Source organism: Lagenorhynchus albirostris, chromosome 2 (genome assembly GCF_949774975.1).
Source record: "Lagenorhynchus albirostris chromosome 2, mLagAlb1.1, whole genome shotgun sequence".
In the NCBI taxonomy this organism is placed as follows: Eukaryota; Metazoa; Chordata; class Mammalia; order Artiodactyla; family Delphinidae; genus Lagenorhynchus; species Lagenorhynchus albirostris.
The window spans coordinates 118747042-118772855 of NC_083096.1; the positions used below are offsets into that span (position 1 = coordinate 118747042).

General features: G+C 37.3%; 1 protein-coding gene across 7 annotated transcripts in view; it reads left to right on the forward strand.

Annotated features, from left to right (window-relative positions):
- Positions 1-25814, forward strand: part of ZZZ3 (zinc finger ZZ-type containing 3) — a 103181-nt gene that overhangs the window by 65542 nt on the left and 11825 nt on the right. For 4 of the 7 annotated variants that reach the window (XM_060139713.1, XM_060139715.1, XM_060139714.1 and 1 more), the window contains 6 exons: positions 17767-17905; positions 20961-21108; positions 21195-21310; positions 22628-22699; positions 23734-23835; positions 24499-24594. In XM_060139713.1, the coding sequence (XP_059995696.1) occupies positions 17767-17905; positions 20961-21108; positions 21195-21310; positions 22628-22699; positions 23734-23835; positions 24499-24594 (673 nt within the window). Of the gene's footprint in view, positions 1-14922; positions 15005-17766; positions 17906-20960; positions 21109-21194; positions 21311-22627; positions 22700-23733; positions 23836-24498; positions 24595-25814 lie in introns of those variants that run through there. The other 3 variants (XM_060139719.1, XM_060139716.1, XM_060139717.1) reach the window with 3 other exon arrangements.

Here is a 25814-nt window from a genome sequence, read left to right on the forward strand (position 1 = left end):
TTTCTACTCTTAATTTCTTATAAAAGTTTAAAATTGTTACTATTATTATTATTTTGGTCTGTATAACAGTCCTGAGGGTGTGCTAGTCAAATTTTACCACCTCAGTGAAGAAACTATAAACTTCTCCAAAATTTTTTAAATGGACTTTATTTTTTAGTACAGTTTCAGATTTACAGAAAAATTAAGAAGAAAGTACAGAGAATTCCCATATGTCCTGCAGTATTTCCTCTGTTAACATCTTATAGTAGTATATTTGTTATAATTAGTGAATTGATATATTTTTATTAATTGTTTATAAGTTCAATTAACATATAAAATGTATTAAAGTAAACACTTTGTATTCAGAGTTCCTTGGTTCCGGAATCCCAATTAGTATACCACATTTCTTTTAGTTTTCGTGTCTCCTTAGGCTTCTCTTGGTTGTGGCAGTTTCTCAGACTTGTCTTGTTGATGACCTGGGCAATTTTGAGGGATACTGGTTAGGTATTATAGGTGCCTCTGTATTGTAATTTGTCTGACTTTTTTCCTCATGATTAGACTAGGGTTGTGGGCTTTTGGGAGGGAGACCACAGAGGTAAAATGCCATTTTTATCATGTCATATCAAGGGATATACTGTTAATATGATTTATTGCTGTTGATCTTGACCTTGATCACTTCACTGAGGTAGTATTTGTTAGATTTCTTATTGTAAAGTTACTTTTCTACCAGTATCCATATTGTATCGTTTGGAAAGAAATCACTGTACAGCCCACACTTAAAGAGGGTAGAGCATTTACATAAATTATTTGAAATTCTTTTGCGTGGGATATTTTTTTTTCTCTTTTCTTTCATTTATTCAGTCATTTATTTAAATCAGTATGGACTCATAAATATTTATTTTTATACCTTGGGGTATAATTTAGTACTGCTTTATTTTATTGCTCAAATTGTTCCAGCTTTGGCCATTGGGAACCTTTCTGATGGCTCCTGTGTCCCATTAAGGTGATATATTTTTGTTGTGTGTATTTGTTTTTTTGGAGCACTTTCTTACTTTTTGGAACTTCAAAATACTCCAGACTCATCTTGTATGTTTCCTGCCCCAGTCCTAGAATCAGCCTTCTCTGCAAGGAACCTCAGTTCCCTTTATTGGAAAATGGTATTAGAAACCAGTATTTGAGTGCTGTGAGTACTCACTGATACTAGGGTTGCTGTTGCTTTTATTTAGTGTCACAGCAGATAGAGCAAGAAAATATATGTGTGTATACTAACCTGTGTATACACATATCTATAAATCTTTGTTTTAAATAATTTTTTTTTTTTTTTTTTTTTGCGGTACGCGGGCCTCTCACTGCTGCGGCCTCTCCCGTTGCAGAGCACAGGCTCTGGACGCGCAGGCTCAGCGGCCATGGCTCACGGGCCCAGCCGCTCCGCAGCATGTGGGATCCTCCCGGACCGGGGCACGAACCCGCGTCCCCTGCATTGGCAGGCGGACTCTCAACCACTGCACCACCAGGGAAGCCCTGTTTTAAATAAATTTATTTATTTTTATTTATTATTTTTGGCTGTGTTGGGACTTTGTTGCTGTGTGTGGCCTTCAGTAGTTGTGGCTTGCAGGCTCTAGAGCGCAGGCTCAGAAGTTGTGTCCCCCCACCAAAGAAGTGGAAGGAATAGCAGTGGAGAATAAGGAATTTTCTTTCTTTTGATTCTAATAAAATCAAGGTATTTATTACATTATTTAAGACCTGGTCTTCACAAATTTATTCTATGGTTAGGACTTCAAAAGTATAATTCAGCTAAATGCAAGTGAAAACAAGCTTCTATTTAAGAGAAATATGTTATACTCAAATTTCTTCAGAGATGGAAGAGTTATTCCTGCATGCTGTTGTATTAGGGATTGTGTGTTTAGACCAATACTTTAACAGCAGCTAGATGATGTTTTAGTCATTTACTGATGAAGGTAGAACTTGCCAACTATTACCCAAACAAGGTGGTAAAAGTAAAGATCGTCAGACACTTTAAAATAAGGGCACACTCTGTAAATACTGATTTTCTTGGCATGGATAATTTTCGTTTTCCCTTAGCTAAGAAAAATAAATGATGTTTCTATTTTTAATATGCAGGCTAATATTTTATAAACAGATTATATTTTTGCCTTTAGGTTTTTTTTCAGTCAGAGCCATGTAAGTGAAAAATTTTCCAGCTTAAAAAAATATTGTGTGTGTATATAATTTAAATGGAGAAAAGAGCTGGTCTAAAACAAAAACAAGTATTCTTTAAATTTTTTTTTTAACCAAAAACAACATAGGAGGCATAAGACTATGTCTAAGCATAAAGGGAACGAGGGCTGATACTATCAAATGCTTATTGAAAGTTTTTGAGATGTGAGAAGCCTCAATTCAAACATATTTGCATTCAGAAGCAAACAGCAAGGTTTAGAGATCCAGGTGGGTGTAGAACATAAGGGATTGGTGAGTTGACTGTTCTCACATAGCTTACTAGAGATATTACTTTTGGTACGTGACACTGCCTAAATTTGCTTTCTTGATTTGTAAAGACTTAAATTTAGCTCACAAATAATTTTTTAAAAACATTTTTATTGGAGTATAATTGATTTACAATGTTGTGTTAGCTTCAGGTGTACAGCAAAGTGAATCAGTTATACATGTACATATATCTACTCTTTTTTTCGATTCTTTTCCCATATAGGCCATTACAGAGTATTGAGCAGAGTACCCTGTGCTATGCAGTAGGTCCTCATTAGTTATCTCTTTTATGTATAGTAGTGTTTATGTGTCAATCCCAGTTTCCCAATTTATCCCTCCCCCGCTTAGCCCTGGTAACCCTGTTTGTTTTCTGTATCTGTGACTCTACTTTTGTTTTGTAAATAAGTTCATTTGTACCCTTTTGTTAGATTCTACGTATAAGTGATATATTTGTCTTTCTCTGACTTACTTCACTCAGTATGACAATCTCTAGCTCACAAATAATTTTTAAAAATTGTATTGCAGTTATACATTATCTTTGCCCCTTAGTTGTTAAATTATTTCATTCATTCATCTCAACTGTGAATAGTAGTTTCTAATATTGATAATTCTTTTTTTTTTTTTTTTTTTTTGCGGTAAGCTGGCCTCTCACTGTTGTGGCCTCTCCCGTTGCGGAGCACAGGCTCCGGACGCGCAGGCTCAGCGGCCATGGCTCACGGGCCCAGCCGCTCCGCGGCACGTGAGATCTTCCCAGACCGGGGCACAAACGCGTGTACCCTGCGTCGGCAGGCGGACTCTCAACCACTGCGCCACCAGGGAAGCCCGATAATGCTTTTTTAGAAGATATTTATTTATTTATTTGGCTGTGCCAGGTCTTAGTTGCGGCACGCAGGATTTTTAGTTGCGGCATGCTGGTTTATTTCCCTGACCAGGGATCGAACCTGGGACCCCTGCATTGGGAGCACGGAGTCTTAACTGCTGCACCACCAGGGAAGTCCCTAATATTGATAATTCTTACTTTTTTTTTTTGTTTTTTTACGGTACGCGGGCCTCTCACTGCTGTGGCCTCTCCTGCCACAGAGCACAGGCTCCGGACGCGCAGGCTCAGCGGCCATGGCTCACGGGCCCAGCTGCTCCGCGGCACGTGGGATCTTCCCGGACCGGGGCACGAACCCGTGTCCCCTGCATCAGCAGGCGGGCTTTCAACCACTGCACCACCAGGGAAGCCCGATAATTCATAATGAATCTTTATTGCTTTTTAGGATTGATACAATGTAGCAGAATAGAGCTGCACATTAGAATCATTTATGATGTTTTAAAAATACATGAATGCCTAGGCTTGCCCTAGAGATTCTGATTTAGTCTGTGGAATCTCAATCACCCCTCTCTCTTTTTTAAAAAGCTCTCCAAATGATTGTAATATTCAGCCAGGTTTGAAAATCATTGCCTTATATAGGATAGTTTTAGAACCCATCTAAAAGTTTCAATACTGAGACTAATTTTATTTTATTTTTTGGCCACGCTGCGGCTTGGGGGATCTTAGTTCCCCAACTAGGGATCCAACCTGAGCCCACGGCTGTGAAAATGCTGAGTCCTAACCACTGGACCGCCAGGGAATTCCCTGCTAATTTTTTTTTTTTTTTTTTTTTGCGGTACGCGGGCCTCTCACCTCTGTGGCCTCCCCTGTCTTGGAGCACAGGCTCCGGACGCGCAGGCGCAGTGGCCGTGGCTCATGGGCCCAGCCGTTCTGCGTCATGTGGGATCTTCCTGGACCAGGGCTCAAACCTGTGTCCACTGCATCGGCAGGCGGACTCCCAACCACTGCGCCACCAGGGAAGCCCCCTACTAAATTTTAATGATTCAACTTAAAAAGAGAAATTTCAGATTGGTTTTTCAATTAAAATATTTCATTAAAAATTTTAAATTTGGATTTCCCTGGTGGCGCAGTGGTTAAGAATCTGCCTGCCAATGCAGGGGACACGGGTTTGAGCCCTGGTCCAGGAAGATCCCACATGCCGCAGAACAACTAAGCCCATACACCGCAACTACTGAGCCTGTGCTCTAGATCCTGCAAGCCACAACTACTGAAGCCTGAGTGCCACAACTACTGAAGCCCATGCGCCTAGAGCCCATGCTTCGCAACAATGAGAAGCTCGCGCACCGCAACAAAGAGTAGACCCTGCTCGCCGCAACTAGAGAAGGCCCTCGCACAGCAAGGAAGACCCAATGCAGCCAGAAAATAAAAAATAAATAAAATTAAATTTTAAAAAAAGTTAAATTTATTTTTAGGAGAAAAACTTTTAAACTTAGAACATGTATTTTCCTCTTTTCTTTTTATGACCCTTAAAAGTGAGTGCTGATCTTTAATTTGGCATCTATGATAAGATGTCTTCTGACATTTAGTAAGCATAACTATTATAATCTACAATAATATTAAAAAATTCTTATATTGTTTATAAGCCATTAGATGACAGGCGGCATAGAGTTTAAAGGGCCAGTCCAAATAGCATTATGTCAGAAGTGGTTTCATGGTAATATGTTGCACTCTGGTCATATTTTTATTTATTTGGTCTTATACTTTGAAGAGCAAGTAATAAGTAAATGTCTGTAAATTATCAGATATAGTTTCCCTCAGTCTTCATTTGTGTTAATATTCATTTACTGAAAAAGATATGTCCTTGAGAACATCTTCCATCATTTCTTTGATTCTAAGAAACGATTGAAACCTTTCAGTTTTCTGGAACACTTCTGCTAATATATAGTAACATTTGAAGACCGCAACAAAAATGCAAACTCAGATTACATGGATTTGTTATGATTAATTTAAAAATAGGTATTATTCTTACAAATATGATTTTCTAATGTCTTACTAGCCTAGCTGAAACTTGAATTGGCAGGCTCTTGAATAAATAGATGGTTCTAGTTTTAAGAAATTATTATTTTTTTCTAGACATAGTAATTTTTGTCTGCCATGTTCAGAGTCCTAGGTTTAGCTAATTAGTTTAGAGCTATCTTAAAGATGGGGTGAAAAAAATTACAGTAGCTTGTTAATCATGCTCATAAATCATGTAAAAATAAATGATTGTGTATGACCAGCATCTATTTTGACTTAAGTGTTCTTAGTTAAGTTTAGGTGAAATCCAAGTCGGTCACTGGCATTGTGATTTAAGGCTCACAAGTCTTTCAGTGCTAGGGTAATTACCTTTGGTTAAAGATGGTGCTTCAGTACTATAGATCCTTTTTTTTTGATTATATTTAACAATGCTGTGTTAGTTTCAGGTGTACAGCAAAGTGATTCAGTTATACATGTATCTGTTCTTTTTCATACTCTTTTCCCATTTAGGTTATTACAGAGTAGTGAGCATAGCTCCCTGTGCTATACAGTAGGTCCTTGTTGGGTATCTATCTATTTATTTATTTATTTATTTAAAAAAGGTTGAGCCTTCTTTTAATTAATTTATTTTTATTTTTGGCTGTGTTGGGTCTTCGTTTCTGTGCAAGGGCTTTCTCTAGTTGTGGCAAGCGGGGGCCACTCTTTATCACAGTGCGCGGGCCTCTCACTATCGCGGCCTCTCTTGTTGCGGAGCACAGGCTCCAGACGCGCAGGCTCAGTAGTTGTGGCTCACGGGCCTAGTTGCTCCGCGGTATGTGGAGACCAGGGCTCGAACCCGTGTCCCCTGCATTAGCAGGCAGATTCTCAACCACTGTGCCACCAGGGAAGCCCTATTTATTTATTTTTATAAATTTATTTATTTTTGGCTGTGTTGGGTCTTCATTCGTGTGGGCTTTCTCTAGTTGTGGCGAGTGGGGGCTACTCTTCGTTGTGGTGCACAGGCTTCTCATTGTGTTGGCTTCTCGTTGTGGAGCACGGGCTCTAGGCACGTGGACTTCAGTAGTTGTGGCATGCGGGCTCAGAAGTTGTGGCTTGCGGGCTCTGGAGTGCAGGCTCAGTAGTTGTGGCATACGGGCTCAGTTGTTGTGGCTAGCGGGCTCTAGAGTGCAGGCTCAGTAGTTGTGGCACACGGGCTTAGTTGCTCCGCAGCATTTGGGATCTTCCCTGACCAGGGATCGAACCTGTGTCCACTGCATTGGCAGGCAGATTCTTAATCACTGCACCACCAGGGAAGCCCAGTTATCTGTTTTAAATACAGCAGTGTGTACATGTCATGTCCAAACTCCCAGTCTATCTCTCCCCACCACCCTTCCCCCTGGTAACCATAAGTTTGTTCTCTAAGTTTGTGAGTCTCTTTGTGTTTTGTATATAAGTTCATTTGTATCAATTTTTTTTTAGATTCCATATATAAGCGATATCATATATTTGTCTTTCTCTGTGTGACTTACTTCATTTATTATGATAATCTCCAGGTCCATCCGTGTTGCTGCAAATGGCATTATTTCTTTTTAATGGATGAGTAATATTCCATTGTATACATGTACCACTTCCTCTTTATCCATTCATGTGTTGGTAGACATTTAGGTTGCTTCCATGTCTTGGCTATTGTGAACAGCAGTGCAGTGAACATTGATGTGCATATATTCTTTTGAACCATATTATTTTCCAGATATATGCCCAGGTGTGGAATTACTGAATCATATGGTAGCTCTATTTTTAGTTTTTCAAGGGGCCTCCATATTGTTCTCCATAGTGGCTATACCAATTTACATTCTTACCAACAGTGTAGGGGGATTCCCTTTTCTCCACACCCTCTCCAGCATATTGTTTATAGGTTTTTTTTTTTTTTTGGCTGCGTTGGGTCTTCGTTGCTGCATGCCGGCTTTCTCTAGTTGCAGCGAGTGGGGGCTACTCTTCCTTGTGGTGCGCGGGCTTCTCATTGCAGTGTCTTCTCTTGTTGCAGAGCGCGGGCTCTAGGCATGTGGGCTTCAGTAGTTGTGGCTTGCGGGCTCTAGAGCACAGGCTCAGTAGTTGTGGCGCACAGGCTTAGTTGCTCCACGGCATGTGGGATCTTCCTGGACAGGGATCGAACCCATGTCCCCTGCATTGGCAGGCAGATTCTTAACCACTGCGCCACCAGGGAAGCCCTTGTATGTAGATTTTTTGATGATGGCCATTCTGACTGGTGTGAGGTGATAGCTCATTGTGTGTGTGTGTGTGTTTTTTTTAAGATTTATTTATTTGTTTGGTTGCACCAGGTCTTAGTTACAGCAGGTGGGCTCCTTAGTTGTGGCTTGTTGGCTCCTTAGTTGCAGCATGTGGGCTCCTTAGTTGTGACAGGTGGGCTTCTCCTTAGTTGCAGCTCCAGGGCTCCTTAGTTGTGGCTCGTGAGCTCCTAAGTTGTGACACATGGGCTCCTTAGTTGTGGCATGAAAAGTCTTAGTTGTGGCATACATGAGGGATCTAGTTCCCTGACCAGGGGTCGAACCCAGGCCCCCTGCATTGGAAGCGCAGAGTCTTATCCATTGCGCCACCAGGGAAGTCCCCTCATTGTAGTTTTGATTTGCATTTCTCAAATAATTAGTGATGTTGAGCATCTTTTCACATGCCTCTTAGCCATCTTTATGTGTTTTATTTTGGAGAAATGTCTATTTAGGTCTCCTGCCCATTTTTTGATTGGGTTGTTTGTCTTTTTGACGTTGATCCACATGAGTTGTTTGTAAATTTTGGAGACTAATCTCTTGTCGGTTGCATTGTTTGCATATATTTTCTCCCATTCTGTGGGTTGTCTTTCGTCTTGTTTATGGTTTTCTTTGCTGTGCGAAAGCTCTTAGGTTTAATTAGGTCCCATTTGTTTATTTTTGTTTTTATTTCCATTACTCTAGGAGACAGATCAAAAAAGATCTTGCTGTGATTCATGTCAAAGAGTGTTCTGCTTTTGTTTCCTCTAAGAGTTTTATAGTATCTGGTCTTACATTTAGATCTTTAATCCCTTTTGAGTTTATTTTTGTATGCTGTGAACAAATGTTCTAATTTTATTTTTTAACATGTAGCTGTCCAATTTTCCCAGCACCATTTATTGAAGAGACTGTCTTTCCTCCATTGTATAGTCTTGCCTCTTTGTCATAGATTGACCATAGGTGTGTGGTTTTATTTCTGGGCTTTCTATCCTGTTCCATTGATCTATATTACTGTTTTGGTGCCAGTACCATACTGTTTTGATGACTGTAGTTTTGTAGTATAGACTGAAGTCAGGGAGCCTGATTCCTCCAGCTCCGTTTTTCTTTCTCAAGATTGCCTTGGCTATTTGGGGTCTTTTGTGTCTCCATACAAATTTTAAGATTTTTTTTTTCTAGTTCTGTGAAAAATGCCATTGGTAATTTGATAGGGATTGCATTGAATCTGTAGATTGCCTCGGGTAGTATAGTCATTTTAACAATGTTGATTCTTCCAATCCAAGAACATGGTATATCGTTCCGTCTGTTTGTGTCATCTTCAGTTTCTTTCATCAGCGTCTTATAGTTTTCAGAGTACTGTACAAGTCTTTTGTCTCCTTAGGTTTATTCCTAGGTATTTTATTCTTTTTGATGTGACAGTAAATGGGATTGTTTCTTTAATTTCTCTTTCAGTCTTTTGTTGTTAGTGTATAGAAATGCAACAGATTTCTGTGTATTAATTTTGTATCCTGCAGCTTGACTGAATTCATTGATGAGCTCTAGTAGTTTTCTGGTACCATCTGTAGGGTTTTCTTTGTATATACTGTCATGTCATCTGCAAACAGTGACAGTTTTACTTCTTCTTTCCAATTTGGATTTCTCTTATTTCTTTTCCTTCTCTGGTTGCTGTGGCTAGGACTTCCAAAACTGTGTTGAATAAAAGTGGTCAGAGTGGGCACCCTTGTCTTGTTCCTGATCTTAGAGGAAATGCTTTCAGCTTTTCACCATTGAGTATGATGTTAGCTCTAGGTTTGTCATATATGGCCTTTATTATGTTGAGGTATGTTCCCTCTATGCCCACTTTCTGGAGAGTCTTTATAAATGGGTATTGAATTTTGTCAAAAGCTTTTTCTCCATCTGTTGAGATGGTTATGTAGTTTTTATTGTTCAATTTGTTGATGTGGTGTATCACACTGATTCACGGCTATAGATCTTTTTTTTTTTCTTTTTTTTTTTTTTTTGCGGTACGCGGGCCTCTCACTGCCATGGCCTCTCCCGTTGCGGAGCACAGGCTCCGGACGCGCAGGCTCAGCGGCCATGGCTCACGGGCCCAGCCGCTCCGTGGCATGTGGGATCCTCCCGGACCGGGGCACGAACCCGCGTCCCCTGCATCGGCAGGCAGACTCCCAACCACTGCGCCACCAGGGAAGCCCCAGAATCAACCTTTCTAATGGTCCCTTTCCCATCTGCATTTAAACATGCTTGTCTTTTCTGATTTAAAGAGTATCTTTTCATTTCCCAAATACCTTTCAACTACTTACTTTCTCCCCTTCACAGCTAAATTTCTTGATTAAATTGATTATATTTCCCATTTCTCCTTTGTTAATTTTTCACTCAATCCTAAAGTATTGAAGTCTAGCTTAAACCTCCCAGCACGCCACTGAAGTGACTTACTAATGATTTCCTTGTGTGAAATCTAGTGGACATAGCCTTTTACCTTAGATTTTTTTTTAAATTAGAAGTTGGCTTCACTGGCCCTCCTTCTTGAAATTTTTTTCTTTTTTAATATTTCTTTTGTCCAGGCAGTCACCAAGTGCTATAGAACCTACCATATAAATCTCTCAAATTACCTACTCACCTCATTCTTTCTCCATGCCCACTACCTTAATACAGTCTGTCTTTCCTCTTGGTTATTACAACAAGAGCTCATTAATTGGTCTCCTTCTGGAGTCTTGCTCCACTCTAATCCATTCTCCTTGTTCTGGTGTGAATGGTTTTTGTAAAAAGCAACATTTTTTTCCTTCAGCTTAAAACTCCTCCAGAGCTTCCCATTGCCCTCAAAATCAAGTTCCGTCTTGACTTTACAGACCCGTGTGTAATTGATCCCATTCTTCCTCTCGAGCCTCAACTCTGTCTTCACTCCCAGTCGTACCAAACCTCTTTTCTGGTCTTAGGTTCTGTGCTTTGCCTAGAAGCATTTCTGCATAATGTTCCTTCTGTTTGGTTGGAAAAATTCTTGAACTCTTCTTCCCTTCTACACCTCTTCCCCAGCTAATTCCCTTTCTTCTTTCTGGTCTCAGCTGAACTTCTTTTGGGAGGCTTTTCCTGACCCTCAGAGACCTCTGTTTAAAGCCCTCCTATATTGTGTGCATTCTTCTTTACAACACTCATACCCCATATTGTAATTGGCTGTTTACTTATTTGTGTTGCCCCCTTGACTGATACCTCTGATAGGAAAAGGCCCTTTGTATCCCGAGTGTTTAATGCAGTACTTTAGCATAGGAGGTGAATGAGTTAATGAAAACAGAATGAAATCATGCTGCTTCTTCAGGTATTTGTAACTAAGAAAAACTATGTTAAAAACCGTACTTTGGCATCAGAGTATAGAAATATGTATGAAGCTTGTTTAAGCCTTCTATTTAAGTTAGACCCAAATAAAACAAAAAGTGATGAGACAAGGAAAATATAGCTTAACTGTCATGCTTTTTGTTGTTGTTGTTGTTAAAGTATTGTAGACAGAGACTGTAGACTCCAATCTAGATCTATCCTAGGCCAGTGTCCAGGTACTAAGATAGACTCGGAAAAGAGAAATCTGATAACTTTTATTGTAGAGACCATTGAAAGAATGACTGTATCTTCAGGATATTGATGAAACCTTAAGGGAAATGCCTTTTTTTTTTTTTTTTTTTTTTTGGCGGTACGCGGGCCTCTCACTGTTGTGGCCTCTCCCATTGCGGAGCACAGGCTCCAGACGCACAGGCTCAACGGCCGTGGCTCACGGGCCCAGCCGCTCTGCGGCATATGGGATCTTCCCAGACCGGGGCATGAACCCGTGTCCCCTGCATCGGCAGGCGAACTCTCAACCACTGCGCCACCAGGGAAGCCCCTTCTATGCTTTTAAAATTAAAAAAGTACACGGTTTTTTCTTTATTTGTTTTTATTTATTTATTAATTTTTTTTTTAAATTTTTGGCTGTGTTGGGTCTTTGTTGCTGCGCATGGGCTTTCTCTAGTTGCGGTGAGCAGGGTCTACTCTTCGTTGCTGTGAGTTGGCTTCTCATCATGGTGGCTTCTCTTGTTGTGGAGCATGGGCTCTCGGCACACGGGCTTCAATAGTTGTGGTGCGTGGGCCCAGTAGTTGTGGCTTCCAGGCTCTAGAGCACAGGCTCAGTAGTTATGCCGCACGGGCTTAGTTGCTCCGCGACATGTGGGATCTTACTGGACCAGGGCTCAAACCCCGTGTCCCCTGCACTGGTGGGCGGATTCTTAACCACTGTACCACCAGGGAAGTCCCTCTTTATTTGTTTTTAATTCAGCATTTTTAGTTGTTTTCAATACAGGGTTGATCTTTATATCTGGAAAGACGTACTGTCAGGAGCTGAGGTATTAGTTTCTGTCTCAACACAGAATTTCATAAAAGTCTTTTTGATCATTCTCTAATGAAAAATGAGAGAGACCATTTGTGAATTATTAAATTTGAAAATCCTGTAGTTTTAGTGTTTCAAATCCTTCGTGAAGGAAGACAATAATTTTAAAAACCATGTGTTATACTTTCATGAAAGTAATTTCTGTTCAATCATGTATATACATGGTGAGCTCAATATTTTGCAGACAGTGGAAAATGCCACACTTAGTTAAGATAATGGTATAGTTAGAGTAAATTGAGGCTCCTCCCTCAATTGTTTTACCCTGGTAGATTGCTATGATGAAATTTGTTATTGTTTAAAATTTTGTTAAAATGTTACTGTTATTTTTGAGAACCAATTTGCTTTACATAACTTTGTCCTATTGAAAATAAAATCTACAATAAATCTTGCTCTTCTTTTTCTTATTTCCTTCTACTCACAATGCATACAAGAGTGCATTTGTGCACACATGTGAAAACACTTGTTAAGTCATCTGATTGTAAGTTTTTCCTATACCCCTTTTCCTTTTCTTCTTACAGTATAAACTAATAGATTTATTATTATGTCATGTTACTTCCTCTAGTTTTTTTCGGTGTGTTTAATCAAGCTTAGTGTTCCAGCTAATAATAATCATGCTACTCTTTCCCCCCATCTTCGTTCCCACCTCATATACTATAAAACTTTTCTTTTTACTAAGCCGGGTTTTAATTAATTAATTAATTAGTTAGTTAATTTGGCTACGCCAAGTCTTAGTTGAGGCCCGTGGGATCTTCGTTGCGGCATGCGGAATCTTTTAGTTGAGACATGCGAAATCTTAGTTGTGGCATGTGGGATCTAGTTCCCTGACCAGGGATTGAACCCAGGCCCCCTGCACTGGGAGCACAGACACTGGACCACCAGGGGAGTGCCTGCTAAGCTGTTTTAAAGTGTGTTGTAGACTTATCACCCGTATATGTTAGTATATGTCTCCTAAAAACAAGGACGTTCTCCTATATAACCTTAACTACCTTATTACACCAGTTTGGCACTGATACAAACAGCAATATATTAAAAATTTTCCATCTATACACCCAAATGTCCATTTTCCCGCTGTGGGAGCTAATCTCAGATTATGTATTACATTTGATTGTCATGTCTCTGTATCTTTTGATCTAGAGCAGGGCCTTGCAGACTTTTCCCTAAAGGCGCAGATAGTAATATTTTAAGCTTTGGGGATCAACTCCACTTCACAGCTACTCCACTCTGTCATTGTAGCTAGAAAACAGCCATAGACATTGTGTAAACAAATGAGTATAGGTATGTTCCAATAAAACTTTATTTAAAAAAACAGGCAGACCATAGGTTGTAGACTCCTGATCTAGAATAGCTTTCTTTTTTTTTTTCTTTCCTTTTTTTTTTTTTTTTGGTGAGGTGTTTAGTGACACTATTTAATGACTGAATAATCAAGCCAATTTTAGGGGCAGAATAACCCTCAGTTTAGATTTTTTAAAATGTTTCCCCAGGGACTTCCATGGTGGCACAGTGGTTAGGAATCCACCTACCAGTGCAGGGGATACGGGTTTGAGCCCTGGTCTGGGAAGATCCCACATGCCAGTGCAGGGGATACAGGTTTGAGCCCTCGTCTGGGAAGATCCCACATGCCGCAGAGCAACTAAGCCCGTGTGCCACAACTGCTGAGCCTGTGTGCCACAACTACTGAAGCCCATGTGCCTAGAGCCAATGCTCCACAACAAGAGAAGCCCACACACCACAACGAAGAGTAGCCCCTGCTTGCTGCAACTAGAGAAAGCCCGTGTGCAGCAATGAAGACCCAATGCAGCCAAAAATAAATAAATAAATAGTTTCCCCATTAGTTTTTTAAAATTACAAATGCCATGTAACCTTCCACAATAGAATTGAAATCTGACTCCTTGAAAAAGATTCTGGCTTGCTTGGAAATAAAATCTTTCTCCTCTCTCTCTCTCTCTCTCTCTCTCTCACTCTCACTCTCACTCTCACTGTCTCATAGTGTGTGTAATATCACTGCCTAGAAATTGGAGAATACAATTAAACTTCTAGATTGTTAATTCTTGGTATCCTCTTTCAGACATCAGTATTTTTACAAATATGCTTTCATATAAATGTTGTAAAATTCACAGAAGTGAGTAAAGAATTCAGGAAGGCTTGGAGAGTGAAAGGTAGTGAAAGTAACTTCGCTGTAGATTTGAAAGTATTTCTATTTTAGTCAAATGTGATTCCTCAGTATACAAGCTAAAATTCTTTTTATGTTGAAGACATGAAACAGAAATAAAATTAATAATTATCTGCCACAGCTAAGCTTGCTGTTCTTTGCATTGGATTCAGCTTTAGAAATAGATAAAAAATAATTTTGATAGATTTAATACAAAGTTGTCCATGTGGGGAAGCTGTACTCTACTTGCATTCATGTAAAAGTGTATACTTTTTTTTTTTCCCCAGTCTTTCCATCCTCTTACTTGGTTCAGGGAATAGCAGAATTGAAAGCAGCATGTTTTACTGGAGTAAAAGAGTTTCGGGATTTTTTTTTTTTTTTTTTTGCTATACGTGGGCCTCTCACTGTTGTGGCCTCTCCCATTGCGGAGCACAGGCTCCGGACGCGCAGGCCCAGCGGCCATGGCTCACGGGCCCAGCCGCTCTGCGACACGTGGGATCTTCCTGGACCGGAGCACGAACCCGTGTCCTCTGCATCGGCAGGCGGACTCTCAACCACTGCGGCACCAGGGAAGCCCTTCAGGATTTTTTAATGCTTGAATTTCCTTTAAATATCTCTGTGAACATCTATGGTGATTGGGCACTGTCCTACCATCTTTTATTGGTTTTGACTGAGAGGTTTTTCTTCATATTGTGCCTTATCACAATTTGATTCTAGTTTGCCCCTTTGTACATTATAAAACAAGTCTATTTTCTTTTCCACATAACTGCATGTTACATAAAGATTGAAATAATATTTTATTGCAGGTTCCCATTTCTTGGCTAATTATTCCTCACATCACATTATGGAACAAATGGCTGGCATGATCTGTGCCTTGGTTTACTTATCTGTGAAATAAGGGTAATGGTACCTGTCTTGTAAGTTGATTATGAGAATTGACTAATTGCACATTGTATAATATATATAGTACACATTCAGTAAATGTTTGACACTATTTGTTATTTCATATTACATAGTCTCCCATCCATCTTGTGTGGTCATGAACCTGTTTGTCTCTCAAAGCAGAGTTGAATACAGTAGGCAGTATGATCCGATTAGCCCAGGAAGAGTACAGTGGCCACATCACCGGTTAATTTGAACTCAAATTGGAGTTTTCTTTTTAACTCATTGTGGAGAACTTCAAGCATACAAAAAAATGGACAGAATGGTATGATGGACCCTCCCATGCCCATCCTCCATCCCCCACAACATGGCAGTCCTGTCCCATTCGTTCCCATCCAGTTCCTTTACTCCCTCTCTGGTGTAGTGGTAGATCCTCTATTATACCTAAGCTCTGTTCCTGATTTACTTTGATAATTACTGAAGCTTTTAAGGATAGTGCCTAAATTAATGAACAGATGAATCTTGCCTCAATTGATGCCTGGGTCAGATTCCAGTGGTTTGCTTTTAGAGGTGAAGTGAGTGGATGGGTAGGATTGAAATTAGATTTGTCTGTATTATACTGTTTTTTAGATGTCATGCCAGTTTTTTATTTTCTCCATCTCTGCTTAGGGATATGTATGATAATCTTATTGGTAAAATCTCTGAATACTCTAGGAAATTATTCAAATTAGCTGGCCTAGAAGACTTAAATTCACTATCTTCTTACAGTCTTTTTACTTATTCTGGACTTTTAAGTCTTTACCAATGTATATATTAGGTCTTTCAATTTGCTAATCATTTAATCTTGATTGAAGAGAAGCAAAATAGGGAGTGAAGAGTTATACTTTCTTTGTAATCTCTGTTGGAATTATTTTTTTAAATCAGAATCATTGTGGAATAATTTACATACAGTAAAAATTGTTATAATTTACTGACTTCAAATAGAGGCCTTTCTTCCCAGTGGCAGTGACTGACTGTAGCACTTTTTTCAAGCCTCTGCTTGTTTTTCCCTATAACTCTGTTCTTACTTGTGCCTCATTAATTGTTACTTGCTTACAGTAGTTTGCTGCAAGTTTAATAGACTCATAATCATTTTCATATTGATGATACAGAAGTGTGTCCTATTTAAAGCAGGGGTCAGTCATCACAGAGACACCATGTAAGTCTTTGGTTATTCAGCTACATGGGGTAGGTATTCTGAAGGTGAAATATGGCAATTAAGAGTATTATAGAGAGGTTAGGTTCTACCTGACTCAGTACAATCACCCTAAGATTGAGCGTGGGTGAGCCTGCCTGGTAAGAAAACACCAGCACGGTCAAGATTTGTACACGCCATACACCTCAAAGCAAACAGAGGCAGAGTGAAGGTGAGTTTAGGCTTAACCTCTGTAACTGATCCAGGAGTAACTTAGTACAGCCCTTGGTTTCCAATTCAGTTCTAACTTTTGAATGAAGTGTCTCTAGCTTGAGAGAAGCCTTACCCTTCAGTGTTAGGAGTTTTTACCTTGATTATTAAACATCTCATCAGGGGAGAGGGACTTGAGAATAAGAATATGTTTTAGGCAGGGGGCTGAAACGGTGTTCTAATAGAGAATGTCATGTTGCAGTTACGCCATGGCTGTGAACATCAAAATTGCATTGTTTTACCCTTGAAATTTCTGCTTGTTTGCTAACTTCCGGACTTAAAAGTTTCAGTATACTTTTGATTGCACAGAACATCTGTCCATTTGTTCATTCAAAGAATATTTACTGAGCATCTATATGTTGGGAAGTGTGCTGCACACTGAATAAACAAAACAGTGGACTTTTCAGATGTGTTTGCCATTATGGAGTTTATAGTCTGTTGGGAAACAGAATGAAATTTATTGAAAGCCATAAAGAAAAATTGTGCTTCACTAATACTTTAAAGACCTAGTGACTTATTTTGAAGTGAACTTGGAGTGATTTGTTCTTGGTTCTTTTGCAAAATGCATTCGAGTATTCAGGGTTTTTGTGCTAACGTGTTTCCTTATGTGTATTGGTATGTGAAATTAGACATTAGAGAGGCAGGACAATTTGAACTGGGGTTGGGGGGAGGAGAATATGAACAGATAGTAGGTTTGTGTGGGTAAAATTCTATGTTAGCTGTGCTAAATAGACTATTATAGGCAGGGAAGTAAGAAATATCTTTGAGTCCTTTCTTCTGTAAAAGTGTTTAATACTTAAGAATTGACAGGGAAGTAAACTTCCTCTAGAATGGAGGTATAACAGAAAGAGCAAATGAGAACCATGCCAACTAAGATCATGTCTGAATTATGTGACAGTTTCTTGTAACTCTGGTCAAGAAAATTTGCCTCAGATTTCTTATTCCAACAGAGTACAACAGAAGGACTGAATTTGGTGATCCCTCCTGGTGCTAAAAATCTTACGATTTAAAAAAAAATTTTTTTTTTTTAAATTTAGCTGTTTCTTAATGACTTGGATTGCTGGAAAGTCAAGATGCTTGCTTTCTGACTTTCTGTACTTGTTCCGGTTCAAGAATTAAGAACTTTAGATGGGAGAATAAGGCTTTGCTTTCTCTAACTGCTATTTTCTGACTAGGTACTTCATAACTCAGGAAGACCTCATTTATTCCCAGTAATATGTTTTACTAAAACTCTTTCAGGTAACTTTACAAAGACTGTGTGACTTAATAGTAGATCACGGCTTGAACTCAGTTTTTATTTATTGTTGTAACTAGAAAATTTTAGTGAGGGCTTTTTTTTTTTTGTCTCTGTAGTTATCAGAGACTGTTACAGACGATTGCTGTACTCGAGGCTCAGCGTTCTCAAGCAGTCCAGGACCTTGAAAGCTTAGGCAGACATCAGAGAGAAGCACTAAAAAATCCCATTGGATTTGTGGAAAAACTCCAGAAGAAGGTATATATTGAGCAACTTTTAAGATTTATTGAGATGTATTTGGTAATAACTCGGTTTGTTCTTTTTATATGATTATATACTTGTTTAAATGTTTAATTTTTTCCCCTTCTGTAATTAACCCATATTACTGAAGGCAGAATACTGCCTTCCTTCACCCCCACCAAACACACAATAAAATATACCTCAATGAAGATAGCTAGGAGCTTTAATTGGATGTGTATTTAGAAACTTGATGTCCTGTTCCTAGCCATTTTTACAGTCTTTTTCTGTTACTTTCTTCCTTCCCCATCTTAAAAATATTTTCCCTGTTTTGCTTTCAGGACTTCAAGATTGTTGAAGCTAAAAGAAAAAATACTTTAGTATTTATTTACTGCTTAGTTTAGAGTTACTTTTCTAACTCTGAACGTAGTGAGATAGAAAACAATGGTGATACAAACAAAAACTATATTTTAAATGTCTTTAAGGTTATGGTTGCCAAGTCTATGAGAATGAGGTATATAAATTTTACTTAATTTTGAAATGTTCTTTTATTTTAGTGTAAAATTCCTTATAATTTTATTTTTGCCTTAAAACATAACTTTCATATTTAAGCAGTTAACCATTTGAAAGTGATTCAAGTTTTTATAACTTTCTTAGTGTGTAAACATGGAGATAATCTAGATGTGCATTTATGCCATAGTATGTGTCTTGAATTAGGGGCCCACTAATTATTCAGTAAATTTGAGAGGCAAATATTAATCAGCATTGTCTGAAAAGATTAAAACTGAAAAACTATGAAAAAGAATCCTCTTTTTCACCTTAAACAACACAAAAATTTAGCCTGTTCAGTATGAAAAATTTAGTTATTAGTTACTAGTTTTTAATGAGTCACAGAAGTGGTCTACCAGGTGTTGAGGGAACAGCCCTGGGGACTTCATTTTATTTAGATGATTATTGTTTGGATTTGGATTTTTCTAGTTATGTTATTTACTTGGCAAGCATTCCTTTCTCTGCTTTCAGAACACTGAATATCATAATAGACGTAGGATCTATATATTGATTTGTTAAACCTTCTAGAGTTTTTAGAACCCTATTGTACCCTCTGTGTTATAGTGGGCCCACTTAGGTGTTTATTGATTCTGCACTGCTGTCATGAAACAATTTGCTGGTGCAAAAAGATACAGTACTTACAGTGTTTACTTATCATTGATTCAACTAAAACAGATGGTGTTTTAACCTTAATCGCATTTTATTCATGTTCTTGGGTGGGCAAAAAGATGCAGTTATGCACATTTACTAGATATGTATGTGGTTGGTTATTTGCTGGTTTTCCATTTCTGTGTTTAGTTTAGAACTGAATTTCTTTTCACTTTATCTCAGAAACAGAGATGTGATATTGGCTATCTTAAGAATTTTTTCAAAAATGTACAAATGTGTATTAAATCCCAGATACTTTGGTAATCATGAAAGACTTATGTTCCTTGGAAAGAAAATTTTCTGCTGGATTTAATTTAGAAGTTTGAGTTTTCACTTTTTCTGTGTCAACTCATGTATGCTTAAATTGTCTATTTTCTTTAGGTTTACCAGAGTAGTTAAGTTGTTGACATGTGATCTCTTTGTTTTACTGGACATCTAAAAACTCCTAATTGAAATTAAGGAAACTTGGATTATATATTGGTATATAGAATGCAGGGAACCTTTACGGCTTGTTAGCTTTCTTTGATATTACTACCATCATTATTTTAAAAGACACTCTGTTCTAATTTTTCTAAAGTTGAACCTTAGACTAATATGTGCTATTATGATGATGGTGCTAATATAATATGTCACAAGCAAAATAAAAATTAAGAATTCTGTGTCACAAAGTGGATTTTGCCTGCCAATTTCATAATTTATGACCTGATTTTTTTCTCAATGTTTTATTTTGAAAAATGTTAAGTAGACGAAAAAGTGGAAAGTACTGTATAGTTAGCACACACATCCACCCCCAGATTCTACCATTAACATTTTATTATATTTGCTTGATTGAATGTTTATGCAATTCTTCCATCCACCATTCTATCTTATTTCAAGATGGAATGCATTTGATGCATTCCAGAGTTGCAGACATGCACACTTAACACCAAAACACTTCAGAAGGCATATCGTTAACTAAAATTTTTTTTTAAACTTTTTCAGGTGAAATTTACATACAATGAAATTCAGAAATCCCAATTTTACCATTATATGAGTTCTGACAAATACACCCACCCATGAAACCCAAATCCCTATCAAAAGATTGACCATGGGCTTCCCTGGTGGCGCAGCGATTGAGAGTCCGCCTGCCGATGCAGGGGACACGGGTTCGTGCCCCAGTCCGGGAAGATCCCACATGCCGTGGAGCGGCTAGGCCCATGAGCCATGGCCACTGAGCCTGCGCGTCCGGAGCCTGTGCTCCGCAACGGGAGAGGCCACAACAGTGAGAGGCCCGCGTACCGCAAAAAAAAAAAAAAAAAAAAAAAAAAAATAATGACCTAGTTTTAGTAATTATGACAACTATTAACTTCTCTAAAGGTGGTTGGCAAAGTAATTGAATTCCAAGTAAACTAAAGATGTAGTTTTGATTCTCAAAATGTGTTTTTTTGTACACGTGCTGAGTTATATAGTGTGAAAATAATTAATAGTTTTATGGATAAGTCAGGAACACATGGGTCCATTAAAAATGAATTCTGTGTATCAAGTCATATCTATTATATTTCAGTCAAACACATTTCATGTGCTGTTCTTAGAGATAAAAATCTTTGCTATTTCTGTTTAAAGTGTGTTAGTGATAAAGTACAGTATGTTTATATAGTTCAGCTCTAGACCTCTAAAAATAGTGCTTATGTTTTGTTAAGTTCATTTTCCTTTACTTGGCTATCATTTCTGCCATTTAGTGTTTATACTGTATTAACTTCATTGGCTGTTGGATTCAAAAAGTGAGTAGAAATGCTCAGTTGATGATTATTTAGATTTGGAGTCATCTGAAAATTTGGTTGTAGTTGATAATTTCTTGAATTAAGCTTAGTTTGTCACTTTCATTTTTTTCCCCCACCAGGCTGATATAGGGCTTCCATATCCACAGAGAGTTGTTCAATTGCCCGAGATTGTATGGGACCAATATACCAATAGCCTTGGGAACTTTGAAAGAGAATTTAAAAATCGCAAAAGACATACTAGGAGAGTTAAGCTAGTTTTTGATAAAGGTAAGAAATTACATGATACGAATTTAATTAGAGAACTACCTGACAAAGTCTTGCTTTAATAATCCTATACGTGGTTTTCTTTTCAGTAGGTTTACCTGCTAGACCAAAAAGTCCTTTAGATCCTAGGAAGGATGGAGAGTCCCTTTCATACTCTATGTTGCCTTTGAGTGATGGTCCAGAAGGCTCAAACAGTCGTCCTCAGGTAAGCAGGATAAAGTGTTAGAGCAGGAAAATTTGAATTGTAGACAAAACATTTTAACATTTTGCTGGTTTGTATTCTTAAAATTCAAGCAGTCTTTCACTTGAAGGTATAATGAGAACATGAACTTTGAAGTTAAGAAAAAGCTGGGTTGAAATCATAACTCCACCACTTACTAGCTGTGGAACTTCAGATGTCATCTATATTAAAGTCTCCAAGCTGCAGTTTCCTCTTATATAAAATGTGATTAATATCACCCTATTTTGTAGAGCTGTTGTGAGGAATATAATGAGTAGTACATGTAACATGCCCAGTTCAGTGCCTGACACATAATACAGTATTTATTCTAAAAATAAGAGCTCTTTGTGTGTAGTGGAATGTAACTAGGATTTGCTGGTTGTAACCTGGCCTTGCTGCTGTTAGTTAGATGAACTTCAATAAACATGTGGGTTCAGAATGAAAAAGTAACATTTCTTTAAAATAAACAATAGCCATAAAGATAGTGGTATGTTGAGCTGTGTAACTAGTTAAAAATATTATGTACATTTTAGTAAAATTGATATTAGGCTCCATTTTATGAGCAAGACATACGTTTAGGATATTACTTTATTATTACTTAAATAAAAGGACTAGCACATTAAAAATATTATAATGGAAAAAATTCCACATATAATTTCCTCATTGTTAGCAAAGAATATATATGGTACATTATTATTTCTAAAACTGCTCTAAACAATCAGTACATATGATCTCTTCAAGATGTTTCCCCACATCCTTAGGCTAGAAATAAAACTGTTCATATTTCAAAAGTAAAGAATAAATAGATAACAATAGATAGCACCTGGTGTGTATTCATGCTTTGTTTCCTTGATTTTTCTTTGTGAGGGTGGATGTGATGCTTTATTTAAAAGGTTGGGATGGAAATACTCTTCTGAGGTACAAGACACTAATTGGAAAATGGATTTGTTAAAAATATTTGAATTCTTTGGTTTTCAGATGATTTGCAATCTACCAAAGAAAGGTAATTCAAATAAAATATAAGCAATGTAACAATGATTATTAAAAAAAAAAAGAAACATTTCTTTTTCTTTAAAATGAAGTTGCTGTCACCTATATCTCAAGATTGCTAGGAATATAAAACCAAATGAAATAAAAGAACATGAAAACATTTTGTAAGCAATAAATTATGTACACATTAAAAAAATAAATTTACTCACATATTTTGAAATTAATTAAAAATTTCACAATTTGTGTTATTTGGCTATATCAAAGGGTAGTCTTTGTTTTTTCTCTCTGACAAAAACCTTGTTTTATATGCAGATGATAAGAGGACGCCTGTGTGATGATACCAAACCTGAAACATTTAACCAGTTGTGGACTGTTGAAGAACAGGTAATAGGTATTTCTAAATTGTGTAGGTTTAAGGGAAAAAAAAAAAAAAGCAGTTAAAATTAGAGCCAGTATTATGAGTAAAGTGTATATTGTTGTATGTAATCCCTCTTAACCATGAATTTAAAATATTTAAGCTTGTTTCTGTATACCTTTTTGCATACTTCAAGAATTTTGCATTCTGAGAATATATGAATTCCATTTTGGGGATAATTTTTAAATAAGGAACCTGGGTTTTGGGGAGGGGATTGAAAAAGATATTGAAACAGATGGAGTAAAGTTTTTGTAATGCAGCTTTGTGAGACAGAAAAACCTGGAGCCAAGTAAAGCTGTGCTTCAAAGTGAATTCTTGTTTTTGTTTGGAGGGGAGCTGGCAAAGCCAAGGTCAGAGTGTTCTCTTACATTTTGGCATATAGCTAGGATTGTTTGTGGGTAAGGTTTGAGACACATCTCTATCTCATGTGAGGATTAGCCCCACAGCTATAATGAGTTTATCAGTTTATAAAAAGCTTCAGGAAACTTTTATTTCCAACATTTGGACTGTTTTGCATCCTTAGGACTATGGGAGAATTTAGGAGATAGGTCAGAATATTAAAAATAATATTTGACTGAAGGACCACACAAAGGAGGGAAAGATCTCTTTTAGTATTCTGTCTAAATCCAAATGAATTTACATAGTTTTGTCAGATCCATAGTGGCAAGCCTAAACATAGTCTCTAGCAAGATAAAGTGGTCAGTGGAAATCACTAAAATATGTAACATATTAATTAATTATTTTCTTGTTGGGGGTGCTTTCCTTTTTTTACTGAAGTGCATAGAAAATCTTTATAAGGTCTTTCATAGGTTTATTTTCTCATCTTATTTTTCTTGTGAAGTCTTAAATTCCTTACTAGAAATTTTTCCTATCATGAGGATTTCTAGTTGACCTAACCCCCAGAGTTGGGGAGGGAGTATTATAGTTTAAGATGAAAGGTGAATGTATTTATTTAGAAACTCAGTATTAAACTTTCTTAAATTTGGTCTTTGGTTTGGCTTAGAAAAAGCTTGAACAACTACTCTTGAAATACCCTCCTGAAGAAGTAGAATCTCGACGCTGGCAGAAGATAGCAGATGAACTGGGCAATAGGACAGCAAAGCAGGTAATTGAGGAGGTAGCCCCATATTGTTGGCATGTTTTTGATGGTTTTTTAAATGAAGGATAGTGAAGCTAAAATCAGTAGACCTGCCCCTTCATACTTAGCTACACAGTGCTATAGTATGTGGAGTTTTAAAAAACAACATTGTGTATTTTTCTGTTGATTTTAGAAACAACTCTGAGATAATTCTGCTTTGGATCATTACTTAAAAATAAAAAAGTAATGGACTTGGTGTCTCTTGAATGTTTAATGAGTGCACCAGTTTGTGCTTTTTGGTTAGACTGTGCTAATAGATTTGTGATAGTGCCTTAGTCAGTATTCCCTGATTGTCTTTCTAAAAAAATATCTGTCAGTTTTCTCCTTCACATTCCCATTGATATTAATAGATGTGTTTTTATGCTACAAGCACTTGTGTTCACAAGTTGAAACTGTGTTTAGCTTTGGAATCAAACAGATTTAATTTATTTTAACAATTTTTTTGTCTCTATTTTAAAACATAAGTGTCTTTGGTGGCAATTTAAAATTATTTCTAGATTTATGGTAGATTTTAAGTTGTTACTATTCATTAAGATACACATGTATGTTTTAAAAACTATTTTAAAAAACTATTCTGGTACTGCATGTCTTGTCATTTATTATGTTAAAAGGCTTGTCATGTTTCCTTAGGTTGCCAGCCGAGTGCAGAAGTATTTCATAAAACTAACTAAAGCTGGCATTCCAGTCCCAGGCAGAACACCAAACTTATATATATACTCCAAAAAGGTAAAAAGAAAATAGGTAAAAGTAAACCTTAGATCTCAGATTAAATTCATCAAAGTCAGAGTTCCTATGTAAAAGTTTATATATCTATCAGAACAGGGTTATTTTTAAAATTTGACTCACTCTAAACATTTTCTTATATATGGTAGGATTCCATTATTGCTACTCAGTGAGTTTCAATGATGATTATTCATTATTTTCTTAGGAGTAGGTTAGTTTATGTGAATGAGTGCTATTTGAAAGATATTAGATTGTATGTATGTCAAAAAGGCCTTTGTGATGTTAAAGTTTTTAGGGTGTTTGATTCTTTAATAAATATAATCAATTTCTATTTTATACATATATTATATAAATCCAAGGTTAGAAATATTTATTAAGATATTTAATCCTCACTGTAATTCTAGAAGTGTAGGTAGTATCACCTTCACTTTACTCATGATAATATTAATAGATCGCTTTTGTTCTTACTGTTGAATGCTCTGGGCTAGGTACTGTTCTACAACCTTTTTATAGATGAGAAAACTAAGTACATTGAGTAAATTGTCTAGTCACATAGCTGGTAAGTCTGGGAATCATTGATCTTCTGATTCTGCACCTAAGCCTTTTCCACTGTTCTCTGCTGCTCTGTACAGTGAAAAAGCTACTGTCCCTCTCCTACATAGAACACTGCGTAGAATTATAGCCAATTTTTTGCTTTAATTGCAAAAAAATAAAGCACATCATTGGCCTTCTTTCATTTACTTGGTAAATCATCTGGGTACTTCCACTCCCCTGCAACTGCCACCATTCACCTAAAGAGAAGCTAGGAGCCGATCTAATGCTGTTACCCTTCCTTAGTGAAGCTAACTGTTTTACATTTAAGAATATTGTCTATATAGCTCCATGTTTTAAAAATTTTATTCTTATTCTTTTTACCAAGCTATGGAAGCTTGTTTTAATTTGTCAGATGTTTTAAATATTTTGGATTTTTTTCTCCCCAAATATAGTATTATCTATTTAGATAGGTAGAGTTCATCCTGTAACTTCAGAATGTTGGAACTTTGATAACCACCATTAACTTAACAGCTTTAATTTTCGTGATTTCTAGGTTATCTTTAGATGTGTTGTGCACCTTATGTTTGCACCACTAAGACTAGACGATGATAACAAAAGGAATACTAAAGAAACCTAAATGTGTTCCGTTCTTTGGGTGCACTGAATTTTAAGTTAACAGACATTTTCAC